The sequence below is a fragment of the Pleurodeles waltl genome, chromosome 2_2 (assembly GCF_031143425.1).
Source record: "Pleurodeles waltl isolate 20211129_DDA chromosome 2_2, aPleWal1.hap1.20221129, whole genome shotgun sequence".
Classification (NCBI taxonomy): Eukaryota; Metazoa; Chordata; class Amphibia; order Caudata; family Salamandridae; genus Pleurodeles; species Pleurodeles waltl.
The window spans coordinates 503,076,323-503,088,892 of record NC_090439.1 but is presented as its reverse complement, the minus strand read 5'-3'; the positions used below and the strand labels follow the sequence as shown (position 1 = coordinate 503,088,892).

The window sequence follows — 12,570 nt, the reverse complement described above, 5'->3', positions numbered from 1 at the left end:
CTATGAGAAGTACAATCAAATCTACTGTTTTTAAATATGGGCACTTTTGGCACAGACCAAGAGAAATGAACCTGCAAACCAAAAACACACTGTATGGGTTAACACTATTATGGGAAGATTTATTTGCCTAGATTCAGCTGAACTCTAGATCGATATACAACAATGGACTCAACTGTTAAAGATATCATAGCGTTTTTAACTATGCAAGCGAAAATACCTGGAGTTGTCACAAGCTGCTGAAATGCAAGAGCTAACAGACTATTTTATTAAAAATTCCTTAAACAACAAACTTCACCCAATGCAGAAATAAAATTTCTTTTTTTTCCAGAGTGAGAAAGAAATGCTGCACAAAACAGATATAGCTCGGAGTGATTTTTGAAAAATCAAAGCCACCATTGCATACCTGTTGCCACTTGGATATTGTACAACAATGTCATGGTCTTCGTCAATGCCACACACTGTGCCCGTGGTGGTAAGGGTCTCAAACATGCCATCAGTCCAACCACCGTGTCCATGCTGCAAGGATTGTACAATCTCCAAGTCAAGGTCAATATTAACCAGATCACCAATCTGCAATCCACCTGGATTCCGGTTACCGTTCTGCTCACCTTAGATAAAATCAGAAAGACATATTTTATTTATTACTTATATTTTGTCCTAATATGCAAGTTTGAGAATTATACATACAGAGGTCAATTACTGTCTTAAACATACACAATTAATAGTTAAACAAAGCCCCATAAAATGCAGAACGCTATACAGATAATGTTGTCCCTGTATTAAAAGTAATAGATAACAAAGCCACCTTTTAAATTTCCCCAAACTGAGGAGATGGTAATGATCTTGTCCAAATAAGCATCAAGAAAGTGTCATTCAAAAGACCACTCTTGAATTGAGACAACTGGACTGCGGGTGGCAGAAGAAAAAAAAAATCTCAATTTAGCTGATGCGTAAAACTATGAATTTTTATCAAAATGTTTATCACAAGAAAACGGGCAAGTGTCACTCTTTTTGGAAGAGCATACACAATGAGACAGAAAGCTAGGCTTTCCCCATTTGTCCTTATGAAAAAATGTATTCAGTGTCTTTACCGGAGATGGCAATGCCATTGTTTCTCTTACAAGCCTTGTAATGTTGCAGCTGAGTTTAAGAGCAGTATACGTATGCCTGCATTATCTCCCACTCCTCACCACACTGGGAACAGCATGAATAAACGCCAAAAAAGGACCCAACTATTGTATGAGAGCGGGTCAGTAAGAGGCATTTTAAAAACCATGCCCACAAGAGGGTCTTACCCCCTTGTACACCTCAAGAAGATAAAACTGCTCTTTATCTGGTCAGGTGATGCAGTCAAAAAAATCAGGAGTACCACCTGTGCAATGGGGGTCTGTTACTTCAGAGTAAGTCTTGAAGTGCCTTTACTGGACAGCGGGCTGAGCTACGGGAATCTGCACCCTGCATTTGTAATGTGCTCAGTGTACAAATTGAAGAGGTAGGACATGGCACCTTTGAAAACACTCTCCTAAAGATATGCTGAGCAAAAGACTGGTTTCTGTACTATGTACATAAAACGTACTCTTTGTAGAAAGGCAGAAGTGCATAAATATATGTGAAGCAGTGAGTGCTAAGTGTACTGCCCGTCTTGTCTTGCTCCTGCATCCCTTATTTAAAGGATCACCGGAGGGTGGCCTTCTAAAAATATATCAGATATTAAGTAGCATATTCACTCCAGTTGGGACATCTTATCTTTCTTGCTATTTCCCCCGCTGCTTGCTATTTCTTCAGCCATCTCTTTTCTCCAAATGTATCTTCTCCTCCTCCTCCTCCTCCTCCTCCTCCTCTCTACCTCTGGTGGTGGCTGGTGTCTCTTGACCCCATACTTTACTTCTCTGCTCATATCATCTGCTACAACTCACCTTCCCATTCAAGTTGTTACATTTTGCACTACCATTACTCTAATCTAGTTGTTACTGAAAGAGGATTTTGATCAGGAGATACTTTTTCTCTGCTTACAGTGTAAAATGTTTTTTACAGTATGTTGCAAAATGCCTTGAATTAGAGAATTAAGTGGAGTGAGGGATCTTCAGCTGCAGGCTTTAAAAGAAATGCTGATGTGAGGATTTAGTGATACAGGTGCTTTGATGGAAGCTTTGTTCTCACACAGGATGGCTGCGAATGCGGCCATAGACAACTTTTTGGAAGGAATTAGGCTAAAGCAAGATTGGCACACTTGGCAGAAAATGGTCAGGAGAGATTTCAATCTTGTACTTTAAGATGTCTTTGAAAGAGTTGGGTCCACAGCCTTTGCAAGAAAGTTCTTAATCTAGAAGGGGTAAGAGTCATTCGAGGAGTTACAGTTCTGGAGTTCTGCCTCTTTCTAAACGTCTTTGTGGAATGATATTCAGATTAAGATTCCATTTTCTTCCGATGGTTTCTAAGGTACAGCAGAAGTGTCGCTACAAGACGAGGTCCTGCCCATGAAGAAAACCAGTTCCAAAGAGCAATTCTTGAAAATCTGAGATTCTTGAAGGAAGATAACCAGACATTAAAGTTTCCAATACCCACTGCCTCTATACTTCACCTCTCCTAAGCGTATCTTTAAGCATCCCTGACAGACAAAGCGCTACAGATCTCTAACACATCACTAGAGAGCCTATCAATGTCAGGAACAGCTGGTGTATGCCACCTTTCCTTAGATGATCCTGTGTTTCAGAGGGGCATACGTTAGATCTAACGCAAAGGTGGCATCACTTGTGGCTCTACTGCTGGAATGTGACCCTCCTCCCTCGCGGTCCCAGGATGCTCGTTTCTGGTCCAGGGAGGACCAGGTCTTGCAGTTTGGACGGGACTGCTCCTATAAGGAGCAGGGTCAAGACTGATTTGCGTATGGCTGGGACCAAACAAATAGTGTGGCGAACAAACAATGGATTTAGGCCCATATCTGTGACTGGGATGAATGTTTGACATTGTTCAGCATTCCGACCATCATCTGTTCTTTTTGGGAATGTGACCCCTAGCGGACAAATGTCTGAGGGATTCCTGGAGTACTTAATAGAAGTCATAAGCTCTCAGCTAAATGACTTATCTGTCCCTCAGCCTCTTTCAATACTCTTTGGTAAATTAGGCATCCGATTTCAGTTTCAATGCAGGCTGCGCAAAACACTAAGAATGCAACTTGAAGAATTGCCTTTTCTTGACTTCTTCCTGACTGAAGAAACATTTGGTAAAATGCATGTTGCCGTAACTGGAGAAAAGCAGTGGAAAACAGTAGAGAAGAAAATAGTCCTATCAGTGTCATATGCACAACGATACATTTTAAAACCTAGAACCTTTGAAAAAATATTCGAGTAAAGAAAAAAAATACTTCCAAGGCAGAATTCTTCAAGACAAAATATGTGAAAAGAAAAGGAAACGCCTGGTCTGAACTCGGGCTAACTGCCACCGTACTGTTTAGTATTGTACAGTGAGCGTGTGAAGCAGCCCAGCTGCTTTAAAGCATTAAAGAGATCAATTTCTTTATCCGGAGCTGGATGTTTCTTTTTGTCTTTTCAATGTAAAACATGGGCTTGGTAAAGAGATTAAAAGAACAACCGAAGTCTCAAGACCGTCTTGATAAACTGCAAATTATTTTTGAAAATACAAGCATCTCATTAAAGACCAACAACATGCCTAAATACTGAGACCTCAAGGCTGATATAGTCTAGGGTTTATTGCTACTATTATGAAGAAGTCTGGTTCTGAATATACCAATGGGGGATTCTGTCGAGACAATACGTGGCTAAATCAGCATTAACCCAAATATGTGATGTTATTAAATAGATCGGATGGACATTTCTAGCGCTAGGCCCTGTAGCTCATATTTCCACCTTTTGGAATTATGAAATTAGTCAAAATAACTAGCAAGCAGTAAAACCATCAAAAACATGCACAGGGTCAAAGCTTCACCTGAAGGACAATAGTATTGACTGTAGTGTTGATACAAAAACCTGCAATACCCATAATGCTAATTTTACCAATCAGTCACCCAGTATCATCCGCTCAAACATTAAAGTAATGAGTGTGTTGCTAGAGAAAGAAATCCCTTCCCTGTAAATGTATTTCTTGTTTTCTTCCCGTCTTCAAAAGTATAAAACCCAGACTTTTTTGTTTTTTTTGTTTTACTCTTTGTATGTATAACGCTCAGTGACAAGTTCCAGAATGCCTCCTCTGAAAATACAAAGCATTTCTACCTGTGGTCGTTTGTTCTCATTACAAAACAAGCATTGGCATAGCCAATAGGTTTCGCCTATGCAAGACCTATTGGAATTGTCAGCGCCTTTTAAAGATGTTACACAGCAACAGGAGCTGCTGTGCAACATACTTCAAAGTACCTATAAGCAAAGCGCTATGGGGCGGCCAGCAATGACCCCACCACTGCTCTTTGTTTTTATTTACTTTAAGCCATGTTATACAGCAGCCTGTGCTCCTGTGGAACATGTTTAAACGAGGGAGCCACGATAAAGCGTTCCTGGGAGCGGCAGGCGGAGGGGTGGTGGGTGAAAACAGGGGGGGGGGGGGAGTTAAATGCATGTGTGGCAGACAGGAGGACTAGAGGAGGTGTACTGTTGGGGGGGAGGGGGGCGGGTTAGGGCGGATGGAGAAGCAATACGAAAGGGTGAGGCATGGAGGTTTGGGCAAACAGTGGGCAGGAAGAAGAAAGCCGGGAAAAGCATATACGGCGGGCTTCTGCGGGCGGACTACAGACACATGCATTCATAGGGAGTTTGTCAATGCTACACAGAGGTAAGTAATGGGTGGGCTCTGAGCCTCTAAAGACTTTTGTTTTTAATACAATAGATTTCTTAAAATCCCCAAATAGATTAATCGCCATTAGCACAAGACAGCAAGGACAAATTCCAAGACCTGGCCACTAGATGGCATGATATCACAGCACATGAATCCATAACGACTTACCGCTGCAAAATGCTTGTGATTAATCGCCATTAGCATAAGACAGCAAGGACACATTCCAAGACCTGGCCAATAGATGGCATGATATCACAGCACATGAATCCATAACGACTTACCGCTGCAAAATGCTTGTGCAAAAAGTGAAGTTTCTGATACCTAGAAATTCCCAAAATAGCGAATTTGACCATAGGAAGGATATGTGGGCATTTGTGAGCGGGTCATCAGTGAACACTGGCTAACACCCACACACTCTTGAATACGTGCCTATTCAGCTATATGCAAGTCGGTTCAATCCTGGAAACGCATGCATATATCAGATATGTAAATGGGGGGCAGCACCCATATGAGGTGTTTTCCTCCGTGAGGGGAAAAAACGTGCCTGTGAAAAAAAAGGACAACACAGTTAAAACTGCTAATGCACTCTCTGCTACATTTCCGTAGACAGAAATATCCAAGAAGTGTAAATTTCTGATGCAAAAATGATACACACCAAGGTACACGTCACAAATACTGTCTATTGCACTTCACCGGAAGTAATCCTTGCCACTCAGTCTCTCAGAAAAACTTAAGTGTCGCGTAAACCCCTTGTTTTGCTTTTTTTAATATATTTATATTAAATCTTGTCACATTTGCTGTATGTCAAAAAAAAAAAGAAAAAAAAAAAAAAAAGGTCAAATATCGGGCTTTGTCTTCCTGAGAGAGCTTGGTGTTTACTTTTCTTTCTCTGACTCCAAATTGAGAGGATTTATGTGACAATTATGCTGCCTATTGAAAGTAATTTGGAAGCGTGGTGAAAACAAATACTTTATTACCATCAAAACAAATCAATATACCAGGTGATGACACTTCAACACATTAATGTTTGTGCGCTGTATACTATTATCAATAAAAATAGTTTGACTGCGCAAATGTAATGGCCATTCCAATTGAAGCTCTGTGGTGTGAAATGGCAATGTGCTACCATACCATGTATACTCCACTTTATCCCACTCCACACTACGTCTCTTTACTCTGCATTACTCCACACTGTCACTGTACTCTACTCTGCACCATTCCACTCTGCCACTCTACTCTAAGTCACTCTACGCCACTCTACGCCACTCTGCTCTACTGTGAGTCACTCTATGCCACTCTGCTCCAATATGAATCACTCTATGCCACTCTGTTCTACTCTGAATCACTGTACTCCGCTCTGCTCTACTCAATCACTCTACGCCAATGCACTCTACCCCACTCTGTACACCACTGCACTCTTCGCCACTCCAGTCCACTCTGCAATCTATGCTACTGCACCCTTCTCTGTATCACTGCAAACCAGGGCACTCCATGACAGCCACTCTATGACACTCTAATCTACTCTGCACCACTGCACTCTACTCTGTACTGCTCCAATCTACAGTGCACCGTACCACTCTATGCCACTTCACTCTACTCTGAAACAATCTAGTCTGCGGCACTCTATGCCACTGCAGTCTATGATGCAATACTCCAGTCTGCGCCACTCTATGCCACTGCACTCTATACTAACCACTGCACTCTAAGCCAATGCATTATACAATGCTTTACTCAAAAACAATGCACTCCCCACACCACTGCATTCTAGGTCAATCTACTTTGCACCACTGCCCTTTACACCACTCTGTTCTACTTCTCACCACTGTACTCTACGCCACTGCACTCTACAACAGTCTACACTGCAAAACTGAACTCTTTGCCACTGAACTTTACACCACTCTACTCAGCACTGCACTCTATGCCAATCCACGTTAAGCCACTCTAATCTACTGTGCATCACTGCATTTTAAGCCACTCTATACTTTGAACTATTCTACTCTACGCCACTGCACTGTATGACACTTTACTCAAAACAATCCACTCTATGGCACTGCACTGTACCACACTATATTCTACTCTGCAACACTACTGTGCACCACTGTACTGTATGCCACTGTACTCTACACCTCTGTATTCTCTGTGCCAATGCACTCTACTTTACTATGCACCACTGCACTCTATACCACTGCACTCTATACCACTCCATGCCAAGCCACTACTCTATGCCACTCCACTCTATCCAGCTTCACTCCACTCAAACAATCTACTCCACTATATACCACTCTGTTCTATGCCACTCTATACTACTCTACACCACTGTGCTATATGCCACTCTATTCCAAATCACCACGGTCTAGCCAATGTACTCTGCACCACTTTACTCAAAACCAGTCACTCTACGCCACTGCAATCCATGCCAACTATTCTGCCCCACTGCACTCTATGCTGCTGCACTCTATGTCCCTCTTTTCTACTACGCACCACTGTAGTGTACGCTACTGCTCTTTATACACTAGTTTGCAACACTCTACACCACCGCAGTCTAAGAAATTCTACTCTGCAAGATGGCACTCTCCGCTACTAAACTCTATGCTACTGAATGTTACGCCACTCTACACCATTGCGCTCTATGCACTCTGCACCACTATTGTATTCTGCACTACTGCACTCTATGACACTCTCCTCTGCAAGACTGCACTCTACGCCACTGAACTTTATGCTACTCTGAACCACTCCACGCCCCAATCTGCACCGCTCCACACTGCACCACTCCACTACTCTGCTTTACCCTGCGCCACCTCACTATACTCTAAAACAATCTACTCTACATCACCGCACATTATGCCACGCCACTCCATCCTGCGCCACTCCATCCTGCACTCTATGCCACTGCAATCTATGCTGTGCCAATCCACTCTACTTTGCACCTATATTACAGTACTCCACCCTACACTGCACGCTACTCTGAAACAATCTACTCTAAGTCACGGCACTCTATGCCACTCTACTCCATCCTATGCCATTCCACTCTGTACCGCTGCACTCTACGCCACTGCACTCTATGCTGCGCCACTCCACTCTACACCTCTATTACACCACTCTACACCAATGCACTTTACACCACTTTATTCAAAACCAATGCACTTTAAGTCACTGCTGTCTATGCCAATCATCTCTGCACCACTGTACTTTATGCCACTTCACTCTAGGCCACTCTACTCCACCCTCCAACACTCGACCGTATGATGCTCTACTCAACTAAACTCTACTCCATTCTGATGCTCTACTCCATTCAATGCCACTCCACTGTGCAATACTCTACTCCATTTTGACACTATTCCACTCTGCGACGCTCTATGCAACTTTAAGTATGTCACCCCAAGACACTTTAATCCACTCTATTCTACAACACACTACTCCACTAATCCACTCTCTACCATTCCACTCCATGACAATCTACTCTACACCATTCTACTCCACAACACTCTATGCAACATTATATGCCACTCCACTCTGCGCCACTCTATGCCAGTGGTTCCCAACCTGTGATCTGGGGACCCCTGGGAAGGGGGGGGGGGGCAACGAAGCCTCCTTGGGGGGGTCCGTGACTGCTTAGAAAATTATAAAATATTAACAGATTAGGTCCACAGCTTTGAATAATTACTTAGTAAGGGGTCCCCGGATTCCAAAAATGATTCAGTAGGGGTGCCCGGGTTCCAGTAATGATAAAATGGGGGGGTCCATAGAAATCGAAACCACTGCTCTAATCCACTCTGACACTATACTCCACTCTACAAGACTCTACGCCCTTCCACTCTCCTCCCTCCACAACACTTTATGCCACTCCACCCTATGCCACTCCAAAACTATCATGGTGGATTTATGGTGTGCTTCATTACTGCTGTAATGTATAACCTGCAAATGTGCTATCTCACTGTGAAGTTCAAGAAAAATGTCCCTATAAAAAATATCTACCAATTATTTAAAAATACAAAAATACATTCAAAAAAGTGTATTCTGAACCATTTTGTCACTGAAGAGAAATACATTTTAAGGCGCATAGGAAAAATGAGCACATGCTTTGTGAAGCTACTCAAAGTGAAGGGAAGCAATGGGTAAAATAGAATGAGATGAACCACTGTCCCATGCAGTATGTTATTGTGCGGGAAGCAAATATGAAGGACAATTAAAAATGTTAATAGATGAAGCCCACGGACCAAAAGCCCATCTATGCATATGATTTATGTATGCATTTTTGAAAAACAGTAGTCTGTCAAACCGAATAAAGCTGCAATGAAGGCCTGAACTAAAAATTTAATTTACTCCATATGTTTGGCAAGACTTGTATAGGTGGAAAAGAAAAAGAACTGTTTTGTATGAAGTCAAAGCAAAATGCGTTTACACTGACAAAAACCCACTTAAAACTAAATATTCAAAACACAGAAAGACTAGACTCGCACAACGTAACAGAAAAGTGTAGACAACAAAAAATTCATATCTCAACCTTCAGTCTGTCTATGACACATACTGTGTACCACAACTAAACTAGTGCTTATGAATGTCTTCAGTTAAGTTTCCTCTCTCTCCGTTGGTGTCATGAATAACTACCATGCCCAAAATGCAGCTTTATAAACTGAAACAGACTAAGAAAATAGAGCCGTACATCTTTTTGTTTTCTCTTGCCTCCCAACTTGCAAAAAAATCCCCACAGCAACAGGGCCCTATGCATCATTGAAAACAGTTTAAACAAATAACTCTTCAGAAGGCTAGGAAACCAATAGATCATCCCCCAGTATCAAAGTGATAACTGAAAGTAGCCCGATTTGTTTATATTTTAAGGCAATTTGTCAAAGTGAAACCTCCTTTAGATGCTTACTTCCTAAACAGAAAAAATATACTTCTTTCCTAAAAGAAGCCTCATTTTAGATGCTTTCGAAAGTTAACACAGCATGAATAATCTTAAATTAAGAGGTTACGTTTAGATGTTACCAGAAGGTACAATTTACTGATGTTAACAAAACAAAGAATAGCAAATTGTATCAACCCTGTAACACTATTAGCAGACATGTCTAGATTAACCTAAACCAGAGAAATATGTTTCAAAAATCACCAAACTGCTGTATTATCACCTTAAAGGTCTAGATGACGCGGCTGAAATGTAAATTTAGTAAAGTCAATTTACATTCATTAGTTAACGCTAATAGGATGTATCTAGAATTGCGATTTACTAGTTTGTCCTGTAAATTGACTGAAAGCATTTGCTGTACCTGCTCCAGATCCAGTAACACTAAAAGAGCACCTACATCAAACAGACCAACAATATTCATTTTCTCAATCATTTCTTTGCAAAGTCTCCCTACTTTTATTGGACATAGTATATTACACCGTGTCCTCACCACTTAATTATGCTAGTAGGGGTAGGTATTATATACTAGTTTAAATATCCTTTTTGACGTACATAGGAATAGCAGTGAGCAAACATCTAGCATGTGCAAAACATGAGAAGACACATCAACTACGAAAGGCCGTATCCCAGAAAGGTCCTGAATGTTTGTCAGGTGTTTGCGCACATTTTATGTCCCTGGTAAACTTTCCAGTTGCAAAGGGAGCCGCAGATGGTTATGCGCACATTCTGAGCCGGCAGATTCATATTGGGGCTTTTTAAAATTTGTATATGAGCGTTTCCTCAAGCAAATGGAGAAATAGTTTGCCTTTTATCTGTAGCTTGTTAGGCCGCGGATGAAATTGCACAGAAGCTGAGAGGAGGCTCACGGACTGCACACCACAGAGGTGGAGCACAGTCAGTGCACACTACAAGGGCATCACTTGGATTAAGGTATACGGGTCAGAGAAAACCCCACAAACACGTCTCCTGCAGGCAGACACAGTAACACGACCTCGCCTGCAACGGGATCCCAGCCCCCAATTCAAACAGAGGCGGGTTCGCCTCCAGAGAAAGACTGAGCTGAGGCTTCAAACTGCGGCTCCATCTTTAAAAAATGCGCTGTTCTAAGCGCAATCAAAAAACATAACAAAGTTTAGGCTTGTGCTGAAAACCGTGAATTTTTCAGATGTAATCGGACGCACTGCCTCGGTCTGTGCAGGGAGCATCAAGATAAAAGTCAGACTCCGCACTAACTAATACAGAGCACAGGGATGTGTAATTCTGGCGCTGTATTGAACAACAAATAAACCATCATTTCAATACTGTAACTTACCCAACACAGGGCAATGGTCTCTGTAGAAGGAACCACCTTTGGCATCCTGGACACACTTCAGGTCGGACTGAAACATAATGAAATACATTTAATCAGATATACTAGGATACTTAATGTAGCAGCTGCAACGTCATCACGTTATTCAGCCCAACCTATTAGTGCACCTGGCAATGCTCCACTGACTTGCAAAATTATACCAACTTGAGATTTCAAAAAGGTTACACAGTATCCTAAGAACCTCTCAGGAGGTATCAAATACCACATTTTGTTAGCAAACTTTATAACAAGTAGTCTGTTCGCCTAACATTTCCAAAAGCTGACATCCTGCTGGAGTCATGAAGGAAAAAACTATTACAAAAAGGGTTTCATGCTGTACATGCAAAAGATACCGCAACCAACAATATTTTCTCATCCCTGCACTGGATGATTGGGTAAGTACCTGCTCCACCTGTTGGTCAGCACATTATGAGGCCTAAACAAGATGCACAAAAGCACTATGGAAATGCCACAGTACAAGATGTTCCATCCTTTGAAATAAATTACATTTGTCAGGCATTAATTAAATACAGAAATGCTAATCTATTCGATCCCACGGGTTTAACTGATGTGCTGGAGAAGGACACACTACATAAATAGCAACCAACTACCTCGATCTGAAATTTGCACCATTTATATAGCTTGTGGAGTACTATGCAGTGCTACTAAAAATCCAAAGTAGATTGGACCAGTTTACAAACGGGGTAATTTTTCATTGATGTTAAACCAACATTCTTTTTAACTTTTAAACCACAGATGACGTCATCCCGTTACACAAAAGTGGACTTTCCCCTAAATGTCTCAACATTCAGGTCAACCACATTTCCAAAAACATCAGTTCTTGTATCAAACCTCAAAATAAAAATAGTATACCGTGCTAAAAATAAGCAATGAACTTTGGTCGGAGACTATTCTTTTGGAACTATTGTAGGGTAAATGTTTCTGGCCGCTTGTAGTGAGAATGTGCACAGATTCATTGATGTACAGCTCAATGACTCATTTTCTAAATACATTCTAATAAAGTTGTTTCTTAAGAACAATGGTTTGCTGAATATTAGCAGGTCTATGCAAAAAAAAGGTGTTAATCCAATCGCTTGTTGGCTGTCTTTGCCTTTCACACCATACAACTCATAGCTGCATTTTAGCTAAGTACGCACTATAAAAGTACAACATACTTACCCCCTATTCTATAGAGTAGATTTTTCATGTTAGAGTAAAACTCACCATCCCCTCTCCTCCAGTGGTGCTTTCTGTTACCTTGCAACAGTGATGTGACCTGAGCTATATCTGGAACAAAAAAGATGGACCAGATATGGCTGGTATGTGACTCCTTGCTCCAAAAATCAATGAAATAACTATTGAAACTGGGATGAGAGTCCCGCTCAGGGTATAGTTGAGTCAAAGTCAGCTTTGAGAAGTTGCTTCTTCAGTGCTTTTTTGAAGTCTGGAAAGATGGACACGTCTCTCAGATTAGAGTTCAACACTGGGTCTAAGAACTCTGATACCTCTTCCTTCATGATCACTGCAAATG

The 12,570-nt window shown here is 41.5% G+C and overlaps 1 protein-coding gene across 1 annotated transcript in view; it reads right to left on the bottom strand.

The window, feature by feature from the left end:
• Positions 1-12,570, bottom strand: part of MIB1 (MIB E3 ubiquitin protein ligase 1) — a 345,878-nt gene that overhangs the window by 216,708 nt on the left and 116,600 nt on the right. The window contains exons 5-6 of the mRNA XM_069220006.1: positions 11,004-11,070; positions 404-608 (exon numbers count right to left, since the gene is read on the bottom strand). Coding sequence (XP_069076107.1) covers positions 404-608; positions 11,004-11,070 — 272 coding nt within the window. The remainder of the gene's footprint in view (positions 1-403; positions 609-11,003; positions 11,071-12,570) is intronic.